This window comes from Sebastes umbrosus, chromosome 1 (genome assembly GCF_015220745.1).
Source record: "Sebastes umbrosus isolate fSebUmb1 chromosome 1, fSebUmb1.pri, whole genome shotgun sequence".
Taxonomy (NCBI): domain Eukaryota; kingdom Metazoa; phylum Chordata; class Actinopteri; order Perciformes; family Sebastidae; genus Sebastes; species Sebastes umbrosus.
In genome coordinates this window covers 43,374,388-43,400,584 of record NC_051269.1, presented here as the reverse complement: position 1 = coordinate 43,400,584, position 26,197 = coordinate 43,374,388, and the positions used below count along the sequence as shown (strand labels likewise).

General features: G+C 46.2%; 1 protein-coding gene across 5 annotated transcripts in view; it reads right to left on the bottom strand.

Annotated features, from left to right (window-relative positions):
- The window catches only part of setd5 (SET domain containing 5), a 53,074-nt gene that overhangs the window by 5,029 nt on the left and 21,848 nt on the right, over positions 1–26,197 (bottom strand). For 4 of the 5 annotated variants that reach the window (XM_037766320.1, XM_037766337.1, XM_037766328.1 and 1 more), the window contains exons 3-23: positions 22,548–22,650; positions 21,975–22,222; positions 20,233–20,309; positions 19,976–20,163; positions 19,776–19,814; positions 19,194–19,484; positions 17,140–17,288; positions 16,915–17,032; positions 16,719–16,828; positions 15,691–15,940; positions 14,460–14,543; positions 14,148–14,309; positions 13,692–14,063; positions 13,299–13,559; positions 12,980–13,097; positions 12,585–12,814; positions 11,263–11,319; positions 10,674–11,144; positions 8,748–8,840; positions 1,829–2,103; positions 1,592–1,713 (exon numbers count right to left, since the gene is read on the bottom strand). In XM_037766320.1, the coding sequence (XP_037622248.1) occupies positions 1,592–1,713; positions 1,829–2,103; positions 8,748–8,840; positions 10,674–11,144; positions 11,263–11,319; positions 12,585–12,814; positions 12,980–13,097; positions 13,299–13,559; positions 13,692–14,063; positions 14,148–14,309; positions 14,460–14,543; positions 15,691–15,940; positions 16,719–16,828; positions 16,915–17,032; positions 17,140–17,288; positions 19,194–19,484; positions 19,776–19,814; positions 19,976–20,163; positions 20,233–20,309; positions 21,975–22,222; positions 22,548–22,650 (3,818 nt within the window). The remainder of the gene's footprint in view (positions 1–1,591; positions 1,714–1,828; positions 2,104–8,747; positions 8,841–10,673; positions 11,145–11,262; positions 11,320–12,584; positions 12,815–12,979; positions 13,098–13,298; positions 13,560–13,691; positions 14,064–14,147; positions 14,310–14,459; positions 14,544–15,690; positions 15,941–16,718; positions 16,829–16,914; positions 17,033–17,139; positions 17,289–19,193; positions 19,485–19,775; positions 19,815–19,975; positions 20,164–20,232; positions 20,310–21,974; positions 22,223–22,547; positions 22,651–26,197) is intronic. The other variant, XM_037766354.1, reaches the window with a different exon arrangement.

The window sequence follows — 26,197 nt, the reverse complement described above, 5'->3', positions numbered from 1 at the left end:
GAAGGGGACCGACCATGTGAAGGGGACCGACCATGTGAAGGGGCCCGACCATGTGAAGGGGACCGACCATGTGAGGGGGCCCGACCATGTGAGGGGGCCCGACCATGTGAAGGGGACCGACCATGTGAAGAGGACCGACCATGTGAAGGGGACCGACCATGTAAAGGGGCCCAACCATGTAAAGGGGACCGACCATGTGAAGGGGCCCGACCATGTGAAGGGGCCCGACCATGTGAAGGGGACCGACCATGTGAAGGGGACCGACCATGTGAAGGGGCCCGACCATGTGAAGGGGACCGACCATGTGAAGGGGCCCGACCATGTGAGGGGGCCCGACCATGTGAAGGGGACCGACCATGTAAAGAGGACCGACCATGTGAAGGGGCCCGACCATGTGAAGGGGACCGACCATGTGAGGGGGACCGACCATGTGAGGGGGACCGACCATGTAAAGGGGCCCACGAGGCTCAAGGGGAAAACAATAAAGATATAATTCACAGAGAGAAGAGAAAGTGGGGCGCTCAACGGGATGCTCCATGCACAAAGACACAATGGCGGTGGTGTTTTCTACTCCGACACAACCAAGACTGAATATCCTACTAGAGGTCCGGCAGCAGTTGAAGGTCGATGACATCATTCTGCATAATAAGTAGCCATGTGCTTCTGTTTACAGCTGAGTGCGTCTGCACTCAGCCGCTCTAATTCACGGCCGTGACAGACTACGTCGTGGAAAGCAGAACAAAAAATCAAATCAATCCCAGACGTGGCGTCGGTTGTCGTGTACTATGACACGCTACACGAGATAAAACCATTGATTTTCGTACACGACACTCATTTATCATTCCTGATCCGAGTCGACACCCTACGACTGCCGTGTCGGGCTGTGATCGGGCCGATGTTGTGTATTCTGAACCGGGCATTAAAGGGAGATTAGTCCAGTATTAAATACTCTTATCAACATGGGAGTGGACAAATATGCTGCTTTATGTAAATGTATGTATATATTTATTATTATAAATCAATTAATAACACAAAACAATGACAGATATTGATCCAGAAACCCTCACAGGTACTGCATTTAGCATAAAACAATATACTCCAATCATAACATGGCAAACTGCAGCCCAACAGACAACAACAGCTGTCAGTGTGTCAGTGTGCTGACTTGACTATGACTTGCCCCAAACTGCATGTGATGATCATAAAGTGGGCATGTCTGTAAAGGGGAGACTCGTGGGTACCCATAGAACCCATTTACATTCACACATCTGGAGGTCAGAGGTCAAGGGACCCCTTTGGAAATGGCCATGACAGTTTGGAGCGTTATTTAACCTCCTTCATGACCAGCTGGTCTGACCTGGTTGTTACCGATGGATCCATCAGGTTCTCTAGTTTACTATGATACCAGGATCTTCACTCTAGCTTTATATCTGAGCCCGCTACTATAATGTAAAACTGAAGTTGTGTTAATGCGTTAAAGAAATGAGTGGCGTTAACTTTGAAAGCCCTCTTATATAGTATTCTTGTTTTCATCTTAGTTGTTGAAGTTGTGTCAACCCAACTTCTCCTGAAGGTTCTAACGTGGTCGTACCAGATTCCTTCTCTGTAGAGCCGTCACTCCTCTTGTAAACCCGCTCCATCTTGATGCTCCGTAGCACTCGCTCCAGAACCCCCTGACCTTCCCGTAGACGTTCAACGGTAGTGGGGACCATCCTGGAAAAACACACATCCAAAAGGTTATCTACCGACTCAATCCTGAACACTATTCCTGAACACTATCGGACAGCTTCCAGGTGAGGTGAGGTGTCCTGAAGGAGAAGCTCCTCACCACTGGTTGTTGCTGTCCTGGCGTCTGGACTGGCTCAACGAGCCCTGGTGGTCCGGAGGACTGACCTCCTCTATCTGTGGGATGGAGGCGGCGTGAGCTGAGGAGGAGAAGGAGCTGTGCGGCTGCATCTGCTGATGGCAGTGGGGGTGATGGGAGTCCTGGCCGTAGTGGGAGCCGGGCCGGGTGGGGGTGCCGCCCAGAGACGAGCCGCTGCCGGCCAGCTCCGAGTCGCGGCCGCTGCCCTGCTTCCTCTTGCGGTACTCCAGCAAAGACACCTGAGGCAGCAGAGGGAGGAGAGTCGCCGTTACACACCCGGCGCCGGAGGACCGGCGGCTTTAACATTAACATTCACACTGATGCCGGGTCGCTGACTGAATCACATCATGATGAGCAGACCTGCATGCACCACACCAGAGAGGACTCACCTGGAGACGGGATCTACAACCATCCAATACGACACAAAGAAACACACACACACACACACACCGTAATCACCATGGAAACGACCTCTGACATGAAGATGACACTGTATGCATCTGTGCTGTTGTTCCATTCCATGAACACACCGGGCGCTCACCGAGGATCACTCTGAGTGATCGGTTAGTCACATACAGCTGAGACGGGAGAGCAGGCAACTTTAAACGCACCACGCCATGATGCAACCACGCCATGATGCAACCACGCTGAAACAACACACACACACAACATATATACACACACACCTCCACGGTTAACAATGAGAATGAGAGCACTCATCCCGGCTGAATGTCGTCGTGACACAGAGGAGGATTGTGGGAATAGAGGCGGGGTTTATGAAAGAGGCAGGGGAACGTGATGATGACCTCACAGTCAGATACTGACATGGATGGATGTAGACTGAGTCTTTGCAGCAGCATCATGTTACATATCGGGGATAGATAAGATAATAGGGAGGATCTGTTGGCTTGTTAACAACCTCTCTGATCATCTGACTGCTCAGCAGGTTATTATAATAAACTAACTCAAATAAGTGGAACATATTGGTGTAAATTGAAACTAAATAAAAACAACATCCTTTAAGAAAAACTAAAACTAAACCAACGAGTTGCCTGGTTAAAATTAAATTAAAAAAGAAATTAATATAAATTAACGCAAATTCATTTCAGTTTTAGTTTTTTAGCTCTAAACTATCAGTACTGAAAAGAAGGAGAATATCCGTTAACTCTCTTGACATTGATCACAGAATTTAAACAGACTTGACGGAGCAGATGGCGCTATGCTGCGATTAGTCCCTCACACGCAGTCTGGTCGTCTTGTAGAATTAAATAACGAGAACGTGATTTAAATATTTTAGTAAATCAAATGTCATTTAACCACCCAGCTGTTCAGCTCAGGTCCGGGTCGGGTCAGGACCAGCTGGGGTCGGGAGGGAACTGCAGGTGACACGTTTTCTTCTGAGTGTGGCGGTGAAAGAAGACTCAAGTTTATTGATTCCCAAATCAAGAGACGTTATAGCCGGCCCTAACTAGCACAAACTAAAACTACTGTAGAACTAATTCAACATATAAAAACTAAAACTAAACCTGTCTAAAAAACTGAAACTAAAACTGAAACTAAAACTGAAACTAAAACCAGCAAACACTCTGAAAACTAACTCAAACTAAACTGAAATGAAATTGAACTATTATAATCTTGGTGTCCAGTACAAAATCTAAAGGCCTTCACACACCGGGGGGGGGGGGGGGGGGGTTCTTCTTCGTGTGATTAATTCACACGTCAGTATACAGTAAATATATTTTAAAGGGACTATTTGTAACTTTCAGAAATGATTCTTAACAGCGACACCTGTGGCCGTGAAATCAACGAAAGTCAGCGTCGGGCTCGCGCTTGCTCGCTCTCAATATACCTGAACGAGCATCACTCAACACAGTGAGGAGACACACGTCAGCTAAAAGCACAATATCACTCTATATTTCAGCTGCTTGGCAGTAATGTTAGCTGACCAGACAAAGGTCTCTCCATGAACATGATTTAGATCTGATCCTGGTGTTGGCTTTTCCTGCCCAAGTGCAGGCTGAGGCAGCGGGGCTCTGCAGCGAGTCTCCCTGCTCTCTCCTCCCGCAGCTGGAGAGAGCAGAGGAGACACCGTCACCCGGTCGGTAACGAGAAGACAACGTAAATCTCTGTAGAGCTCTGTCACTTCACAAGACACGGGAAACCTCTGTTGGTCTGGAGGAGCTGCAGCAGTTATTTCTGCACAAACGTCCTCTGTATATTCACTAGATATTCTCAGAGCTAAACTAACTCTTCTGCAGTGTGTTGTGAGCGCGCGTTGACGTCTAGAGGTGGAGTGAGCTGAGCTGTCTGAGTGAAGGCAGGCAGGCAGAGGAGGAGGGTACAGCGGCTACACGCGAACGCGCATATGCGAGCGCGCATGTGTGACGACCCGCTACATTTATGCGCGTACAAAGTTACAAATAGTCCCTTTAACTGTTCTTGCCGTGAATACTTTCACGCATAACACAAACACTACACGATGAAAAAAGGTTGGTTTTCTATTCTACACAGAAGTAAAGTTGAAGAATGTATATCCGTTATTTTGGCAGGTGAACATTAATCTGAACTACTAATTAGCGATGCTCATTTTGAAAAATGTTCTTAACCGATAACCGACTCTAGTTAACCGATTATTAACGTTAACCGACAAGACTTGTGCCTCGCATGCAGCGGTGCTCCAGCTGCAGGAGCACAACAGATGTTCGTTGAAGGGAGTCTCTAGTTCACCGTCCGGGAGCGTTAACTTAGCAGCTACGATGCTGCGTCCACTGTCTCCAGTTCACCGTCTGGGAGTGTTAACTTAGCAGCTACGATGCTGCGTCCACTGTCTCCAGTTCACCGTCTGGGAGTGTTAACTTAGCAGCTACGATGCTGCGTTCACTGTCTCCAGTTCACCGTCCGGGAGCGTTAACTTAGCAGCTACGATGCTGCGTTCACTGTCTCCAGTTCACCGTCCGGGAGCGTTAACTTAGCAGCTACGATGCTGCGTTCACTGTCTCCAGTTCACCGTCCGGGAGCGTTAACTTAGCAGCTACGATGCTGCGTTCACTGTCTCCAGTTCACCGTCCGGGAGCGTTAACTTAGCAGCTACGATGCTGCGTTCACTGTCTCCAGTTCACCATCCGGGAGCGTAAAGGAAGTTCTTCTTTTAACCGTTTTAACCGATAGCGTTAATCGGTTAAAATGCTTAATGTCGGTTAACGGTTAAACGGTTAATTATCGACATCCCCACTACTCATTAATTTTGAGCTCCCTGGCAAGTGAGAATCTTCACACCGGACACTTTGTGAGGAAGATTGATATTTGAAATATACAGAGGGCATCTAGCAGGTATTTAATGTTCATATATGTTCATGTTCGTTGAGGTATCGTCTCTCAGAGGATCTAGCCTGGTCTGGTCTGTGATGAGCTCTGGGCCGACGTTGCTATTAATAACCATCGATTTACAGATCATGTTACTGGAAAACATCCCTCGTGATACAGAGCGCTCCAGGGGTGACTTATTTTTGTAGGCCGAACAGGAACCAGGACAAAAAGTCAACGGGACTGTTCCATTGGGTTTTGGATTATTGCAGAAAATCATCTCTGTGGCAAACACACGTTTATGATACTGACTAGTTTTGTTCATCAAGATAATCTCCACTAATGAACCACTTTTATGATTTTTGAAGTGTGAATGCAACCAGCATACGTAAAAATCTAACATTAGGCTATAAACCAACAGTCGGCGTGATGACGTTTAGTCGTCTCATTGAGCCACTTGTTAGCAACCGACTTTTTTAAGAAACACAAAAGCTTCAAAATTCACGAGTGGGATATTTATGTATTTTATGTCGTTAAAAAAAGACATTAAAATCTCTTCAGCTTGTGTTAACCACAGACCCATTAAAAAAAACCCAATTGATTTCCAGACGAAGGAACAGGAAGTGCTAAAATGCTGACTCATTTCTGGGTTTTAGGATGTTTCCTGCTCTAACGCACACTGGTAAACTGGTAACCCTAACCCTAACCCCAACCCTCATGTAGCCCTGCTCCTAGTAGAGTTGGAGTAACCCTAACCCTGACGTAGCCTTGCTCCTAGTAGAGTTGGAGTAACCCTAACCCTGACGTAGCCTTGCTCCTAGTAGAGTTGGAGTAACCCTAACCCTGACGTAGCCTTGCTCCTAGTAGAGTTGGAGTAACCCTAACCCTGACGTAGCCTTGCTCCTAGTAGAGTTGGAGTAACCCTAACCCTGACGTAGCCTTGCTCCTAGTAGAGTTGGAGTAACTCTAACCCTGACATAGTCTTGCTCCTAGTAGAGTTGGAGTAACCCTAACCCTGACGTAGCCTTGCTCCAAGTAGAGTTGGAGTAACCCTGACGTAGCCTTGCTCCTAGTAGAGTTGGAGTAACCCTAACCCTGACGTAGCCTTGCTCCTAGTAGAGTTGGAGTAACCCTAACCCTGACGTAGCCTTGCTCCTAGTAGAGTTGGAGTAACCCTGACGTAGCCTTGCTCCTAGTAGAGTTGGAGTAACCCTAACCCTGACGTAGCCTTGCTCCTAGTAGAGTTGGAGTAACCCTAACCCTGACGTAGCCTTGCTCATAGTAGAGTTGGAGTAACCCTAACCCTGACGTAGCCTTGCTCATAGTAGAGTTGGAGTAACCCTAACCCTGACGTAGCCTTGCTCCTAGTAGAGTTGGAGTAACCCTAACCCTGACGTAGCCTTGCTCCTAGTAGAGTTGGAGTAACCCTAACCCTGAAGTAGCCTTGCTCCTAGTAGAGTTGGAGTAACCCTGACGTAGCCTTGCTCCTAGTAGAGTTGGAGTAACCCTAACCCTGACGTAGCCTTGCTCCTAGTAGAGTTGGAGTAACCCTAACCCTGACGTAGCCTTGCTCCTAGTAGAGTTGGAGTAACCCTAACCCTGACGTAGCCTTGCTCCTAGTAGAGTTGGAGTAACCCTGACGTAGCCTTGCTCCTAGTAGAGTTGGAGTAACCCTAACCATGACGTAGCCTTGCTCCTAGTAGAGTTGGAGTAACCCTAACCCTGACGTAGCCTTGCTCCTAGTAGAGTTGGAGTAACCCTAACCCTGACGTAGCCTTGCTTCTAGTAGAGTTGGAGTAACCCTGACGTAGCCTTGCTCCTAGTAGAGTTGGAGTAACCCTAACCCTGACGTAGCCTTGCTCCTAGTAGAGTTGGAGTAACCCTAACCCTGACGTAGCCTTGCTCCTAGTAGAGTTGGAGTAACCCTAACCCTGACGTAGCCTTGCTCCTAGTAGAGTTGGAGTAACCCTAACCCTGACGTAGCCTTGCTCCAAGTAGAGTTGGAGTAACCCTAACCCTGACGTAGCCTTGCTCCTGGTAGAGTTGGAGTAACCCTAACCCTGACGTAGCCTTGCTCCTAGTAGAGTTGGAGTAACCCTGACGTAGCCTTGCTCCTAGTAGAGTTGGAGTAACCCTAACCCTGACGTAGCCTTGCTCCTAGTAGAGTTGGAGTAACCCTAACCCTGACGTAGCCTTGCTCCTAGTAGAGTTGGAGTAACCCTAACCCTGACGTAGCCTTGCTCCTGGTAGAGTTGGAGTAACCCTGACGTAGCCTTGCTCCTAGTAGAGTTGGAGTAACCCTAACCCTGACGTAGCCTTGCTCCTAGTAGAGTTGGAGTAACCCTAACCCTGACGTAGCCTTGCTCCTAGTAGAGTTGGAGTAACCCTGACGTAGCCTTGCTCCTAGTAGAGTTGGAGTAACCCTAACCCTGACGTAGCCTTGCTCCTGGTAGAGTTGGAGTAACCCTGACGTAGCCTTGCTCCTAGTAGAGTTGGAGTAACCCTAACCCTGACGTAGTCTTGCTCCAAGTAGAGTTGGAGTAACCCTGACGTAGCCTTGCTCCTAGTAGAGTTGGAGTAACCCTAACCCTGACGTAGCCTTGCTCCTAGTAGAGTTGGAGTAACCCTAACCCTGACGTAGCCTTGCTCCTAGTAGAGTTGGAGTAACCCTGACGTAGCCTTGCTCCTAGTAGAGTTGGAGTAACCCTAACCCTGACGTAGCCTTGCTCCTAGTAGAGTTGGAGTAACCCTAACCCTGACGTAGCCTTGCTCCTAGTAGAGTTGGAGTAACCCTAACCCTGACGTAGCCTTGCTCCTAGTAGAGTTAGAGTAACCCTGACGTAGCCTTGCTCCTAGTAGAGTTGGAGTAACCCTAACCCTGACGTAGCCTTGCTCCTGGTAGAGTTGGAGTAACCCTAACCCTGACGTAGCCTTGCTCCTGGTAGAGTTGGAGTAACCCTAACCCTGACGTAGCCTTGCTCCCGGTAGAGTTGGAGTAACCCTAACCCTGACGTAGCCTTGCTCCTAGTAGAGTTGGAGTAACCCTAACCCTGACGTAGCCTTGCTCCTGGTAGAGTTGGAGTAACCCTAACCCTGACGTAGCCTTGCTCCTAGTAGAGTTGGAGTAACCCTAACCCTGACGTAGCCTTGCTCCTATTAGGGTTGGAGTAACCCTAACCCTGACGTAGCCTTGCTCCTAGTAGAGTTGGAGTAACCCTAACCCTGACGTAGCCTTGCTCCTGGTAGAGTTGGAGTAACCCTAACCCTGACGTAGCCTTGCTCCTAGTAGAGTTGGAGTAACCCTGACGTAGCCTTGCTCCTAGTAGAGTTGGAGGATGTTTGGAAGGAGCCGTGGATGAGATGGAGCAAAGAGACATGGGCTTCATCTCGACATCATCATGACTGAAATGACATAATAACTTAAAGCTGCTGTTTGAAACTATAGATTCATAACTGAATGTAGGTTTGGAGGAGACGGGGGGGGAGCTGTCGGAGCATGGGGTGGGTGTTGTATGCAGATGCAAAGAAACAATATTTACATGCACACTTCTAAAGATGTAGTTGTAGGGAGAATATTCACCATATTTTGAACTGGCTTGTATTCACTTCTTACAGCTATAGCCTGGTAATCTGGCTTCCCTGTCAGCAGACTAATGGTATGCTGGTTGGCCCTCTGCCTTGGAAGAAAAGTGGAAGAGAGACTTGGCAAAGAGCGTCAAGGAGCAGCGAGGGGGGAGGAAGAGGAGGAGGGGAGGGAAGGGGGAGGAAGGGTCAAGGCTACAGAGTCCAAATCATTTCAGATATAAACATAAAATGGTTAAATATGTTCGGTTGTTTTTGGATTCTGACCACCTGACACGGATATATATATATCAGATATATTATTAAGACAGAACACAGAGCAGAGGGGGGAAAGCACATCATGAGGTTCGGCTCTGCAGTTCACACTCAAAGTCACTCAGAAAAGAACAGATGATCTGATTCAGGCTCCGTCTACACGTACACAGATAGTTCAAAAACAGATATTTGACCCTGCGTTTAAAGAAATATCTCCGTCCACACTCCAATGCAAAAACGACTCCAAACACTCGCCGTAATATTTACACGTCACCACGAGTGAGATCACAAATTAAAGGTCTTTGTTACCACCCTTCTCCCTCCCTTTCCTTCGGCTTCATTACAGTCCGTTCGTTAACACTTAAAGCGGAGCATACACCGTAGGATTTTAGAAATGTTGATGTGTAACTCCTCCTCCTCCTGTATCAGGAGATCGTTTACGACGTGAAGCCGAAGATCACGGTTTATGTGCTCACGCCGTCACCATACGGTCCGATCGTCAGCCACGACCTGAGTGATCACACTGTACGTGTAAAATAGAAAGAACACGGCCCGTGGGCCGCTGTGGGCCGTTCTGGCTGTTGTCAATAAAGATTTGTTTGAAAGCTCCGAGGCAGGTAAAGTTTGTCAGCAGAGGTCTGTACGGGTCACAATGCTAACAAGGCAGAAACGTGCCGCCTTGATCGTCTGAGCTGCCCTGTCTGGTGGCGGCGTATATGGACTCTCAGATGGCGAGGAAGACGTGGACAGTATGTCCAGAGAGAATTGGAGGTAAGCTAGATACGTTTTACTATATCTATTGGACACTGTTATCCTGATAGCTACGCTCGGATTACTGACGCTGGGGAATCGACTGCTCTGCTTCAACTGTGTGAGAGTCTGTAGACTGTCTGACGGCCGGTCGGGAGGAGTTAATCTGTCCTTGTTTCTGTTGCCTGCTCATAACACAAAGCAGCAATGGGCACGAAGTGAGGAGAGGACGCCATCTAGAGTTGTTCTGATACCGATATCAGAAACACGTCCGATACTGCCCAAAATTCGGGATCGGGTATCAGCGAGTACGCCAGTCTATGCTCCGATCTGATACCATCATTTATTAACCCAGAAAATAATCTACTTGTTTAACCCTAAATCAATTCTTCTTCACTGCTCTAAAACAGTAGTCTTCACTGTGCTGTCGCCCTGGAGGTATCATGGCTGCTACTGGTGACTACTGTTTTAGAGCAGAGAAGAAGAACTGACTGCAGGTAGTTTGTCATGTGATGATAGTTAACAACACCAGTGTGGTGCTGGTGGAGACGGTAACGGTAGACAGAGCGAGGAAAGTGTCAGCCATTGGCGACATTTCACAGTGGAAAACCCAACAAGTGGTTTAATAATAATAATAATAATAATAACTAAATATTAATTTTATCACGCTGGTATCGGAACATCTCTAACGCCATCGTTTCCCAAACGCTCCACACAGACATAAAGTAGCCGGAGTTTTAAAAAATCTGCAGCTTAGAATGCGTTTTCAGAAATATCCATTTTTGTGACCCAGGAACTCGGACTGCGTGTGAACGGGAGGAAACGTAGAGGGAAATATACGTTTTAAAAATATCTGTATACGTGGAGACAGAGCCGAAAAGATCACATTATCCGTATGATTAAGATGTGGAGAACTTGCCTTCTTCTTCTGTGGTGGGTTGCTGGTGTGAGGAGGTGTGCCGCTATCCGGGTAGCCTCCCCCATAATGAGGCTCGCCGTAGGGCGACATGGAGCCGGCGCCCACGTCTCCCAGCAGCCCCTGGCCGCTGATGGAGCTGTGGAAGGACTCCGCCGGGGAGAAGCCACCTTCGGACTGGGAGAGGTGGCGCTCGGTGGCCACGGGGTTCCCCAGGTTTGCGTTGAGGGGCGAGCAGGTGTATATGAGGTTGAACTCTGTCCTGAAGGCCTGCTCCCTGTCTGAGGGAGGACAGGACACTGGGTTTAGGGAAGTGGCCCCTACGGATGACGGGCCCTGGGAGTCGTGGCCTGAAGGGCCTCCGGGAAGGGAAAAGTCATCTGAGGTCACGGCCACGGGGCTCTCCAGGCTGGAGGGGAGCGACAGGTCGGGGAACTGAGGCCGAGGGATGTCAAAGTCTGTCTGAAGACACGGCTGGAGGTGCAGAGAAAACAGAGAGGACAGAATTAATGAGACTAATCTGAGTAACAAGTCAGCAGTTAGCAGCATTGAACTGTTTTCATCAGTAATCAGGAGTCCGAAGGGAACGTACCTCCGGAGAGATGGACTCCGATCGGTGAACAGGAGACGCCTCAGGGGACGATATGTTCTAGAGAGGAAAACAAAAGCTATTATTACCAACTTCAAACCTCCAGACCCCGAACACATGGAGGACTTCTAAATCAGAAATTAGAGTTTCAGAGATTTTGTTTCCTTCATTCTAATTCTCAGGAAAGAAAACAGAATGATTCGCTACTCTGGCGTGAATCTGTGTGAATCTCTGGCATAAACTAATATTCATCAGTTTTCATTCCTGCTTGAGTATTTCTTTCTCTTAGTTCTCTCCTTCTCTTCTCCATCTCTCTCAGACACAACGCGACAACGGCACCACTGCGCTCTGAAACCGTTATTTCCAGAGGCTCGAGCCACTCCTACAAACTGCATCTCGCTGCGTCGAGCAAAGACCAGATTTGGGCGCAGCGTGCTGTGATGCGCGAGTGTACCTCAAACCGCCGGGAAATGACATTTGTTGAAGCTGTTTTGTTGTCTGGGTGGAAACAACCAGACAACAAGGTGAGATAATGAAAAGGGAAAAAAAAGATATGAAAATGTCATAAATCGGGAGAAATACGGGAGAATTGTGACCCCAGAAGGAAACCTGAAGAGAGTGATGAAAAACGTGAGTCTCCCTGAAAGTATGGATATTAGAAACGTCTTAATGTCAAACACACACGCTGATTCCCAAATATTCACTATTATTTGGACAGTGTGCAGGTAGATTAACAGCAAAGGTGTGTGTAACCAGGGCTGTCACTGCTGGTCAAAGAAGCAGCTAGAATATGGTGGATAAACACATTTGATTTCCTCAAGTCTTCACAATAAAAGCCCTGTGTTATTTGTACTGTTTATAGGCTCCTCTTCCTCTCTGCAGTATTAGCAGTTTTATTGAAGAATAACCGCTAACAAATCTCCGCTTCAAAATAAAAGTCTCCCTTTATTTTGTAATTTTAAGACTTTTATTACGCTGCAGCAAAACTCAGGACATGTTGGGTTTTCATCAGCGGCAACTTAACACGGCTCCTGTACGGCTGAAAGTGAAACAGTAAAATAAAGCAGATATCTGAGAGTAAAAACAGAAACTAAACGTCAAACCAGAGATTCAGTTAGAAGCTACCAAAGTACTGAGAGCTGAACCAACAGCCTCTTTCTCTCTCGTGTTGTGTCTCGCAGCATGCGCTTGTTTGACGGGGGAGAAGGGTGTCATGGCGGGTTGGACGGGTCGGGCACACTTTGTACACACGTGTACTATGAGTGAGCTCCGAAAGACGGAGTGTGAGACGCTGTGTTTGTGGATCTAGGTGTTGATGCCCTTACTTCAAATTGCAGCGGTGTGTTGCAGCGGCTGGCGGGCAGCGAGGGCATGGGCGAGTAGGCAAGGCCGTTGTGCAGCAGCGAGCCATAGGGGGTGTGGAGCGGCGGGTGGAGGGAGTCCTCCGGGAGCGGCGGCGTGATGGGGGACAGTGGGCGAAGCAGGTGGTCCGAGGGTGCCGGTATCGTCTCGGGCAGGTACTTGGAACGGCGCTTCTTAAACGGTGCGTTGAGGTCTGTGATTTTAAAAACAGGAAAGTTAAAACACGTCTAGTATCTAGAAGGAGCAGAAGCACAACAATAAAGCAGGAAATACTTTCATCTCTGATCTATAATTCATTCTTCTTTCACACTAAACAGTGTTAGAGGAGTCATCCAGATGGAGGTGGGGGTGTACGTACCGCCGGACAGTGGGTTGGGGGTGGATCTGCTACTGGTGCTTTGCTGGGAGGAGGTGGACTCTGTGCCGTCCTCCACACTGGCTGAACAGCTCTCGTCCTCCACCTGCTTTATCCATCTCTGCAGCAGAACAACAGCAACGCCGGGTTAAAGACGTAAAACGTTTGTTTAGAAGACGTTAAAAAAGAAATCTTCATTAGACTTAAACCAATATCTCAGAAAGTCTGGAGTGTTATAAAAGAAGAAGAGTTTGGATAGAATCATCATATCATCATCAATCATTATATATGTATATTTATATTTATTTACTCCATCTCTCACCTTCTTGTAGCAGCCATAAGTGCCGTCCATTTGGAGCGGGCGGGGCCGGCGTCTCTCGGGGTTGAAGGGGGAGCCGAAGCGGACGTAGTGTCTGGGCGTGGTGCAGATGAGCGATGAGTGGGAGAGGCCCGGCAGCATGTTGAGGGTGGTGGCCAGCACCGTCGGGTCAGTGGTTATCCGTAGCGGGCGCTCAACGGGCACCTCCTGGTGGACCTTCTCCCCTCCGGGGACCTTGTCATTCAACCACTCCGTCACCAGGTACTGAGAACACAGAGAATGACAGAACACATGAGTCATTTTACTGGGAATACACTAAATAATAAATATGATTAAGAAAGATTCGACCATAGAGGAGACAAAATCCTACAAAACATTTCTACGATGTCCTCTAACCTTCTTGGTCTTGGGGTAGCGCAGGTTGCCTCTACTTATGCAGCTCAGAGCATCTCCGTCTAGGAGGTGACCCCCCAGAGCGCTCTCTCCGTGGCCGTGCTCAGCGCCGTACGGGCCCTGAGGTCCCTCCTCGTCAAGAGAAGCACCCTGATCGGCTATCGACGGCGTCGCCACCATTGCTGCGGCCGCTGCAGCTGCTGCCGCTTGCTGGGCGAGGGCCTGGCGCTGCCGCCGGGCGCGCTGGGACGAACTCGACCGGTAGCGCGAGATCCGACTTTTAGGCCGAGGCTTGGTGGGTCGTGCGGGTTTAGGGGGAGCGACCGGGGCGGGCAGGGTGGGTGAGGAGGTCTTATCTTCGATAGACGGCGCCTCCTGAAAGAGAAAAACAGAATAAATCAAATGAATGCAACAGCAAAAAAACGTCAACAGATATGAAACCTGATGTCTCTCACTGACCACGACGTAGGTGGTGCGTCGGGTGCTGACCCCCACTCCAGTGTTGTGGGGTATGGGAGTGTTCCCAGCAGGGTTTCCTGCCCCGTCCTCACTTTCCACACCCTCCTCCTTCACCTCGGCTCCTCCCACTCTCTTACGCCTCCTTTCCAGGCTGTTACATGTCTACATGAAGAAGAAGAAGAAGAAGAAGAGGAGAGTTACACAGGCAGCATCAGAGAAACAGAATCTATTGTCACAAAGAACAACAACATTGAGGAAAAGTGTGCTCGGTTAGTAAAACAGTTGTGTTGGAAAATAGTTGAAATGTCGTACTCTTTTACTGGAGATGGCGACCCCATTTTCATCCACCTCTCCTTCCTCTCCCTCCTCCACCTGCAGCTCATCCAGCAGTCTCTCCTAATTGCACAGACAGACAAAAACATCCGACATCAGCTGGAAATACAAACAATGTTTGTCAAATAAAGGTGTTCTAAAAACTGCAGGCCCGGTTTTTAAAACGTCTTTTCCTCTTTGCGGTGACATTCATATTTGATGGCGAGTCCGTCTGCGTTTGTTTCTGGTGTTTGTTTCAAATAAAAAACGTCCACTCAGCCGTTAGTAAAAAGCAGTGAAGTAGGTTACCACAGTAAGCTGATCAATAAGGTTCTGAATAATGTGAACGCTAGCACTAGCTGAGTCAGTCAGCTGTGCTAAGTTTGGAAATAATTATTTGAAGTTGGGTTGTATGAATGCTCCTGTGTTCTGAGAGGGAAAATTACTGCTTTTGTGAATGGAGTCTGGTGGCTTTGAAGAGAGCGATATAACGGCTTCAGTTCTCCGTCATAAAGGGCTGTCTGACGGGGAGGTAAAGGGCTGTCTGACGGGGAGGTAAAGGGCTGTCTGACGGGGAGGTAAAGGGCTGTCTGACGGGGAGGTAAAGGGCTGTCTGACGGGGAGGTAAAGGGCTGTCTGACCAGGAGGTAAAGGGCTGTCTGATGGGGAGGTAAAGCAGCTGTGGACGGGAGCAGCAGAAAAATGTATGAATATTTTCAGCGCGTTTCCTCACCGTCAGACAGCCCTCTCAGACGGGGAACTGGAGCCGTTATATCGCTCTCTTCAAAGCCACCAGACTCCATTCACAGGAACAGTAATTTTCCCTCTCAGAACACAGGAGAGTTGCTGGTCTACCGCTGCATCCATCGGTTAGTTAGTTTGTGTTGTTGTGTGACTCTGATCTGAACTAACGTGGCGTCCACAGCAGCACGTTGCTGAGCTTCCTGCCGGTACTCCTGTCTGATTCTCCACACTGGGAGCACGCCGACCGCCATCTAAGATACTGTATTAATACACCGACTATAAGGAGGTATATATACTTTATACTGTAGCAGCGTCATCATGCTGCTAAAACATACAAACTTAAACCAAAATGTGAATGTTTGGATATGAAAACATAAGGAACACCACTGGGACGTTACAGAGTGATAAAAAACCCTCATTAAAACCCGCCCTTTAAGTGTTAACCAAATATATTGGGAAGATCCCTTCCTCTTAGCTGGACACACACCTCTGCGTCACTGGTCCCCTGCAGTTCTTTGGCCTCCTGGTGCTGGTCCAGGGTCTGGTTGCCGTCACCGGCGAGGCAGCTCTCCAGCTCTCTCCTCCGGGCTTTTCTCCGTCGGGTCTCGGCACCGGCCAGAGTGGAGGGAGGCGGCAGGGAGGGGGTGCTGAGCAGGCTCTCCTTGGGGCTCAGGTTGTGCTTCTGCACCGGGCAGTTCTGGTTGCCCTTATGGCAGGCACAGTCCACTTTGTAGTTACTGGTGGTGTGTTAAGAGAGAGAAGATTACAACGCCAGCTAAAAACAACCAAACTAGAACTTGCTCAGTGCCTGATGCCAACATGTGTTGTATTCATATTTACTACATGTTTCTAGACATGATCATTACCACTGATGGTACGTGTCCACAGAGGCGTTTTTTATCGTGAGGGATCGCCTCGCTTCCCAGCGTTGGACGCTTGATGGGCTGTCACTAGACACAAGGCACTCGGCACCTGATTGGACGAACGCTTTCCCTCCGTGGGCTGCTGCTCCAGCCTTCAAACTGGAACCAACATGGCGGCTCGTTTGTAAACTTTCTTCTCTTATTTCACGAAAATAGTTCACTGAAATGTGTTTATGAAAACATTTGAGGAGAGAAATAATCCATGCAGTTGCTGAATATGTCTTTATTTTAGATCGACGACGTTTAGTTTAAAAGATTCAAGGGAGTTTCCAGAGGCGGCGAGTCACGCCGGACGCTCGTGATTTGTATAAAGTAGCCCAGACCTCAACTTTATGCAAATGAGGAGTGGCCAACGCGACGCCCCGTCTCTCGAATCGCGTCGCCACGCTACCAGAATGCATTGCTGTACGGCTGCTTACATAGACAATGAATGGGAAGCGTGGAAAGGACGGAGGCTGTGGACACGGACCATACTACTTGATGTGAATGTTATACGGATGGTTGGATTTGACCTGCGTTGTTTTTAACGGATGGATGCTTTCTATTGGCTGGTTCAAAGACAGGTGGAAAGATGGATATGAGTTGTACTGACCAGCTATTGAACTCGTAGTCAAATCCAATGGTGACCTCGGCGTCCTTCGTGATGTGATTGATGGCGTAGATGCACAGATGGATCATGCCCTCAGCGATCATATGCCGGACCTGGAGAAGGAAACAGATGCGTTATCTCAGTTAAACTCAAAGCTACACAGAAAGGAAACGTAACTTTCAGGCGTTGAGATTCTGACCTCAGCGTTGGGCGTACAGGACCTCCTGATGAAGCGGGCGTCATTTCCAAAGGTCCTTGCATCAACACACATCTCCACATCGTTAAACTTTGAGTAGAACAGCACAAATGGGTAGGGTCTGGAAGAGAAGAGGACAACAACGGTATCAAAAACAGTTCACAGGTGATACAACACTGAATGCAGAGAGTGCTGTAGCTCAATAACACAAACTTTATGATCTCTTACTTTTTGAAGAAGTGCCCGTTGACTTCAAACTGTTGTTTGAGCATGACCTTCCCCCGATATTCAATGATGAGCGTGTCAGGTTCCAGGTTCTTGGCTGCTCGGAGGATCTTCCTGTGTTTCTGCACCCGTGTTACCCGTCCCAACTGGAGCTACACACAGAACATCACAAACCGGTTATTTGCAAATGCAGGAAAATATGAAACATGTTATACTAACTAAGTCATGATTACACAACTGGGACTGGTTATTGGGCCTTCAGGCAAACGCAGTAACTAAGATGTAATCAGACTAAATGAAGTTGACTGTCCTTAAAGGGATAGTTCAGGTGTTTCTCAGTGGGGTTGTATGAGGTTCTTCTCCATAGTCAGTGTGTTACCTACAGTAGAGGTTCTTCTCCATAGTCAGTGTGTTACCTACAGTAGAGGTTCTTCTCCATAGTCAGTGTGTTACCTACAGTGGATGTTCTTCTCCATAGTCAGTGTGTTACCTACAGTAGATGTTCTTCTCCATAGTCAGTGTGTTACCTACAGTAGATGTTCTTCTCCATAGTCAGTGTATTACCTACAGTAGAGGTTCTTCTCCATAGTCAGTGTGTTACCTACAGTAGATGTTCTTCTCCATAGTCAGTGTGTTACCTACAGTAGATGTTCTTCTCCATAATCAGTGTGTTACCTACAGTAGATGTTCTTCTCCATAGTCAGTGTGTTACCTACAGTAGATGTTCTTCTCCATAGTCAGTGTGTTACCTACAGTAGATGTTCTTCTCTATAGTCAGTGTGTTACCTACAGTAGATGTTCTTCTCCATAGTCAGTGTGTTACCTACAGTAGATGTTCTTCTCCATAGTCAGTGTGTTACCTACAGTAGATGTTCTTCTCCATAGTCAGTGTGTTACCTACAGTAGAGGTTCTTCTCCATAGTCAGTGTGTTACCTACAGTGGATGTTCTTCTCCATAGTCAGTGTGTTACCTACAGTAGATGTTCTTCTCTATAGTCAGTGTGTTACCTACAGTAGATGTTCTTCTCCATAGTCAGTGTATTACCTACAGTAGATGTTCTTCTCCATAGTCAGTGTGTTACCTACAGTAGATGTTCTTCTCCATAGTCAGTGTATTACCTACAGTAGATGTTCTTCTCCATAGTCAGTGTGTTACCTACAGTAGATGTTCTTCTCCATAGTCAGTGTGTTACCTACAGTAGATGATCGGCACGCCTCCAGTTTAGAGAAACAGACAGGAGTTACTGCACGGGAGTAAAGTAATGTCCTGCTGTGGACGGGGGGGGGCAGCAGCTAAACAGATTCTAGACACCTAAAAGAATCAAAATCAGTATAAGTGTACGCTATATTTAGAATATTTTCACCTCTTTACCTCTCCGTCAGACAGCCCTTTCCGGGGGGAAACTGAAGCCGTTGTATCCATCTATGCTCTCACCAAAGCCACTAGACTCCATTGAAAAAACTGTAATTTGACTTCGCAGAACACAGGAGCTGCTGGTCTACCGCTGCCTTGCCCTGTTAGTTAGTTTGTGTTATTGTGTGACTTTTGTTAGTTCGCCTTCACCAAAGTCACACAACAACACAAACACACTAACTGATCAAGGCAGCGGTAGACCAGCAGCTCCTGTGTTCTGAGAAGTCAAATTACAGGTTTTTCAATAGAATCTGGTTGCTTTGGCGAGAGCATAGATAACGGCTTCATAGCTGTCTGACGGCGAGGCAAAGAGGTGAAAATATTCTACAGTTAAACTGATATTAATTCTTTAAGGTGTCTAAAATCTGTCTTGATGCTGCCCCCCCCGTCCACAGCAGTACCTCATACAACCTCACTGAGAAACACCTGAACTATCCCTTTAACACTAATGAAGGAAAAGTTAACTTGCTCTCTTTGATTTTCTATCAGTCATTCAAATTGTTAATATTATGTGTTATTATGGATGTGAATATTACTGGCTAGTTGCATAACATCTTTTGCAATGCTGCTGGTTGTTGCACATGCAACTTGAACATAATGTTTGGTCTCAAAGTGCAACAGTGAGTTTGGTTCTGGGGCTGACCTGCATCTGTGAGCCCAGCACCGTGTTGTTACAGGCCAGCTCGGTGCGGTTGATGGTGTCCATGGCGTCGACGGAGGCATGGATCTGCGTGGCGGAAGGAGGCGTTGTGGCGTCGCCCTCCACCTTAGAAACGGCGGTGCTGGCGGCACAATGAAGCTGGAGGAGCGTCTGGACATCAGCACTGTACTGGTTGGCCAGAGCCTCATCGTACTGGTCCGTCCACTGGCGGATCCTGCTCTCCCAGCCCTCCGCCGTGTTCTCATCCAACACGCTGGCCTCCGTCGTCGAGTTCTGGACAGAAGATGGAGAAGATGGGCTGCAGTTTGCCATGTTCTGATTGGAGCATATTGTTTTATGCTAAATGCAGTACCTGTGAGGGTTTCTGGATCAATATCTGTCATTGATCTGTGTTGTTCATTGATTTACTATAATAAATATATACATATGTTTACATAAAGCAGCATATCTGTCCACTCCAATGTTGATAAGAGGATTAAATACTGGACTAATCTCCCTTTAAGGTTCATTTAGAACAGATAAATGGGTCCTTTAACATAAACGTCATCTTAAGTCCAATCTTACCTTCATCCTCATGGACTTCCGAGAACCTTCTCTGAAAGCCTGAAAGAGGGAAAATGAACCCGTATCAATACATGTTCAGAAAGAAGCAGTAACTGTTCTACAACCGATAACTAAAATGAGGTATTCTCAATTTGACGAGCTTGTAGAAAACAATAACAATAAGCTCCATATTGAGCTTTGATGTTCATCAGTTTGCACACCTTGACTTTCTTGCCCTTCGGCGTTCCACGGGCCTTCTCTGTGCTCTTCTTCCTCTTTTTGGATTTGCTCCTTTTGACCCGGTTGACAGTGAGTTTGATGCTGGTGGGCGTATGCTGGGTGGCAGTGTAAGAGATGGTGGAGGGCGACACCTCTTCGTCACCACTCTCAGTGGCGCTGCTCTCTCCAGCTGCAGACCAAACACATGTTTAGTAATCAGACGACACGTTACAAACTACTGTAGAGATGAATGAATTACCCAGAAAAGACAATGTACCGGAGACATTTTCTGTTTTTCTGTGTTGGCCGTCTGCTCCTTTCCTCCTGTCGAGTCCCCTGCAAGACAAAAGGCAATAAAACAGATCAGCACACATAAATGAGACATTATTCAAATGCACAACATGAAGTCAAATCAGTGTTTCAAAGCACATGACAATGTTAAATCAAAACATCGTAGCATCAGACTAAAGGCGCTTTCACAAGCCAACATTTAGTCTTTTTTAATCTGGTGGGTTTGGCCGGTTGTGAACGCAGTAATCATACTCTGGCGTGAACCAAAACAGACGTTTCCAAGTGAACCCTAGAGCGGTTTGATTGTAGTGAGAATATAATCCGACCAAGTTACAGGAAGTGAGCCACAACGCCGGCTGCCTGTATGGGCATTTTTTGAGATGGACACAGGTAAACGACAGGTTAAAGCTTCAGTAGTCAGCATATTTTTGGCATCATTGGGCAAATATCCCATAATAACCTTTCAGCATATTGTAATTCAAGTGTTCTGAGAGAAAACTAGACTTCTGCTCCTCCTCATGGCTCTGTTTTCAGGCTTTACAACATCTAGCCCGTGACGGGAGAGCGTTCCTATTGGCTGTGCTGCGGTCATGTGACCAGAACTTGGCGCTCCTTCAAGCCATCTCAACAATGGCGGCGGCGTCACAAACGTTCTCATTCTACAGCTAAACCGTGCACTACAAGATGATTCTGAGAACATCTGAGGAGAGAAATAGACATTAACGTAACAGATTATTGATTCATATTTGATCAGCGCTGCCTAGTTTGACCGTTTGATCAGAGTTCAGAGTGATTGACAGCTGGCTCTCAGAGACGGCAGCTGGACAGCAGACCTCAGATCAGCTCTGACTGCTTGTTTTACTACGGTCTGTGAAATCTTGCAGATGCCGTTAGGAGCACTGGAGGACACCGAGGACACATGATATTTATCAGGTTACCTGTTTCATGAACTACTGTCACAATATAGTGACCATTTTATCAAAAAACATTTTTTTAATCATATGTGCTCCAGTCTGCCTCCTGATGCTTTAACCTGAGTGGGAGAGGACGGACTGATGTTTGCTTGACATCTGGGCCGAAGAGAACATGCAGATTATGTGTGTGTTACCCTTCTAGGACATATTGTAGGGAGGTCACACTTCCAGAATTTTGAGTTTGACACTTCAAAAACAAAATAAAGTTTTGCTTCCAATAAAATAAATGTAATAATTTCGATGCTGTTGAATGGAAAGTCGTCTTGGTGGTAAACAGAGCCCCGATGTCATGACTCATGAGTATTGTTAGAACCAGGATATATAAAACACGATGCATGAAGGTTTTACTGGAAATAATAATAACTAGGCCTTCAAAATGTCACTGCTCTTCTCAAAGGAAGAACCTTGTTTTATTGCGTTGTCCGTCCTCTGACATTTTAAATTCAAAGATTTTAAGAGTCAAATTTAAATCACTTTTAAAAACACACTTATTTTAGATGAACTTTTCTGTGATTTTATTTATGTTTTATAACATTTTAGTAGTTTTACTCTCTGGGTTTAGTTACTGGCTTTTAGTTCATTTCATGATCTTTGTGTTTTAAATGTGTTCTGTTTTTATTGTAAAGTACTTTGTAACTGTGTTTTGAAAGGTGCTATATAAATAAAGATTATCATTATAAATCTACAAGACTGTGCAGCAGCTGGAACATCTGATCCAGATGTTCCCGTCTCTCACCTGCAGTTGTCACATTTGATGAGCAGGCCGTCCGGCGTCAGACTGCAGTGACACCCGTCCTCCTCTGAGGAGCTGTCGCTGTCGGCCGAGTTGTCCTCAGTAGTTTCGTGGTAGCGGGAGCCGCGTACCACGCCGTTGAGATCCATGCGGGGAATGATGGTTTGGGAGAGCGGGGAGGCGGGTGGGGTGGGGGGAGGGGGCGCGCCATAGTTGTGATCCTGACAACACACAACGGAAGACTGTTGCATCTTCAAACAACGGGTGTTCAGGCAAAAAGGGAAACGGAAAATGGAGACGAATGAAAATGAGGGCAAAAAAACAAGTATGTGAAACAGTACAGCCGTTAATAACGGAGGTAGGAATCAGACTGCCAATCCTCAGCTCTACTCTTACTGCTCTAAAACGACTTTAAAAGATTAGAACAGAGTGGAGAGATACATTATTTTAGCTTTTAAAATGTTTGCAACTTCGCTTTGAGTTCATATAGTAACAATAATAATAATAATAATAATAATAATAATAAGACATGCTATGATTAGAATTGATGAGTAGAAAAGAGCAGCATGAACTCACAGCATACGGTAGTCCCCGATACCCATGACTCTGAGCGCTCCCACAGCTGTGGTTGTTGTAGTTCTTTTCATTCACGGCAGGGCTTGCTTCAACTGACTCAGGGCTGGAAAACAACAGAAATCATTATTATTATAAGGAATGACATTATTAATTATCTGTATAAAACAGGAGATATTTCCCACTCTGCTGTTTTATTAACAGACATCAGTCACTAGATGGCACCACAACGCTGAAGCTGCTCTGCAGCCTGAGAGAGCAGATATTTAGGAAATGGAATGTGGGACGCCATTATGTTATGCAACTCCTTTTGCCCTTTAGCTGGCCAGACGGTGCATAACCTTGCCTTTTACCCCCCCCCCTTGTCCTCCAATTCTGGAGCACTTAAATGTCAAAAGAATCAAAATGTTCTATATAAATCCCTGGATGTTGTATATCTACGGTGCATCTTCTCATGTGATAGAATCAACCCTCCTGACGTTGGAGGGGGACTGAAGGGAGCTGTGTGAACAGGGGAGGATGGGAGAGCTGGATTCCACATAACCGTCACGTAAGCAGGCTCACCTCCAGAGAGGAGGCAACTGTTCTCACTCAGGCTGTCTGTGGACGTTTCCTCAGACACTACTCAACACAGCTCGGCCTGATGTGGAGATAATATGATAAAGTCTACCTCCTTTACACGGGGGGCGGGGGGTATACAGAATCAACACTGATCACAAGAATAGAAGAAACAAACCCGAATGCTTCGAAGCTTTGACCGTTGCCATGGTAATCAACCTCCAAATTAGTACTCCAATGCTTTGTATTTTTTTTTGTAACTTTGGTAAGTCGATGCCAAAATTCTGAAAACATGACGGTACTCGTTACTATAGTAACGCAGGTACCGTAGTATCAGACAGGGCTTGAGACTAACGGCGTCCCGTCGTCCTGGAGACGATAGAAATGTGTTTGGGAACTCACTGTCGATGCACCCTAGTTGTTCCCTGATAAAGCCACATTGTGAACAACACATGTGTTGAAATCGGCAGGAGGAGAGCTAGTTAATCTTAGCTGTTAGCAGCTGGGGGGGGCAGCAAAGGCCTGCTTGGCTAAATAACGAAGCTAACAGCTAACAGCTAACGTTGGCGGAGGTTCCATTGAGTTACATAGGGCTGACCTGAATGCTTCGAAGCTTCGACCGTTTCCATGGTAATCAACCTCCACATCAGTATTCAAAAGCTTCGAATACCTTCGAATATTTCTCACTGAAGCTTCAAAGCCCCAAAAAAGGGATTCGGGACAGCCCTAGTACATAAAATGATTTGATAAACGAGCTCCTGACAGTTGTCCCTGAAATTATTACAAGATAACTGAAACCTTAGCATTAGCATTAGCATTAGAGACACCTGTTTGTTGCTTCACTACATTTGGCAAAAGAAGTAGTTGCGCAGGCCAGTTACACACTGCACCCAATATCACATTACAGGTAACAATGGTTTCAAATTAAAGGGCGGGTCCATTGTTTTAATATCATTGTGTAGCTTCCCACTGGTGTTCCTCCTGTATTCAAATCATAACATTCAAATTCTGCTCAGAGTTCATATGTTTTAGCATCAAAATGTTATTTTCCCTCCAAGTCCTTCTAAAAACTTTTCCCCACATGGTGACCTGACGTAGGTTTCTGCATGATGACACTGCTACATGTCCAGTATATATATATACACACATCCTTATAGTCAGTGTATTAATACAGTATATATACATCCTTATATTCTGTATTAATACAGTATATATACATCCTTATAGTCAGTGTATTAATACAGTATATATGCATCCTTATAGTCAGTGTATTAATACAGTATATATACATCCTTATAGTCAGTGTATTAATACAGTATATATGCATCCTTATAGTCAGTGTATTAATACAGTATATATATATATATATGCATCCTTATAGTCAGTGTATTAATACAGTATATATATATATATATATACATCTTTATAGTCAGTGTATTAATACAGTATATATACATCCTTATAGTCAGTGTATTAATACAGTATATATGCATCCTTATAGTCAGTGTATTAATACAGTATATATGCATCCTTATAGTCAGTGTATTAATACAGTATATATATATATATACATCCTTATAGTCAGTGTATTAATACAGTATATATACATCCTTATAGTCAGTGTATTAATACAGTATACATACATCCTTATAGTCAGTGTATTAATACAGTATATATGCACCCTTATAGTCAGTGTATTAATACAGTATATATGCATCCTTATAGTCTGGTGGGTTTGAAGAGAGCAATATAATGGCTTCAGTTCCCCGTCAGAACGGGCTGTCTGATGGTTGTTTTTAGGTGGTTAAAATAGGTTTCTGTGCTGCTCCCGTCTGACGGGGAACTGAAGCCGTTATATCGCTCTCTTCAAAGCCACCAGACTCCATTCACAAAAACGATGATTGTACCTCTCAGAACGCGGGAGTATACATACAACCCCACTTAAAAAAATCCAAACTAACCCTTTCAGTTATTTCTAATCTCAGCACAGCTAACGTTGACTCAGCTAGTGCTAGCGTTCACATTATTGATAACCTTATTGATTAGCTCACTGTGGTAACCTACATCACTGCAGCTGTACAGAAGTCAGTGTTACGTGGCTTCATTATAGACGGTTCTAAGTTCAACCAGCTTGACCGAAGCATCACATACTGTATTTCTTTTATTTCTGTCTGGTAGAGTTTAGTCTTTGGTGGACTGCCCTTCCCATCTCTTCGATCTCTCCAGCAGACTTTGTGGAGAAGACAGAAAACTGCTGACAGGATGTTGGAAGGAAGCATATCTATGACAACCCCAGGTGCTACGGCTGTAGAGAGATGTGTACGATGGGGAGAGTTCAGCAACGCTGCGTGGGGACATATTGGGTTGCTTTAGGGCAAAAGAGTTGTTCTAGTGTATTAACGATGTAATGATGGGTTGAAACCTAATATCACAACAATACTTCTTTTCTAAAAGGGAATAACTTGAGCTGGTTTTCATTAGCTGGGAATCCCTCAGACCTCCTCAGAAACCACTGGAGGTTCATACTGTGATGGAAGGGGAAAGGAAAGTTCCTGCCACTTATTTCCATAGTTCTGATCATTAATTACTTTCAGCTATAATAAAACAAACACACACAATAGACATAAAGCACCCAGTGCCAAGAAAGAAGGAAGATTCACATCTAGAACTCCCAAGAACAAGTCTGAAGCTGCCAGTTGATCACTTTTGGTTATTGATATAGATATGTTTTTTTCCCAACCCGATTGATAAGATCCGGGATGTGGCAACATCAGAAGAACTGAGTTCATGAGGACGAGCAACATGAGTGGTCAGACAATCACATAACCTATGTGATTGTTTATGCATTATCTACTAGGGATGCTCATTTTGAAAAAATAATTTAACTGATAACCGACCCTTGTTTACCAATTATTAACCGTTAACCTTCAAGATGTGTGCCTCGCATGCAGCGGTGTACCAGCTGCAGGAGCACAACAGATATTCGTTGACGGGAGTCTACAGTTCACCGTCCGGGAGCGTTAACTTAGCAGCTACGATGCTGCATGTAGTGTCGCGGACACTCTCCCAGTAAAAGTCTCCACGGCACATTTAGT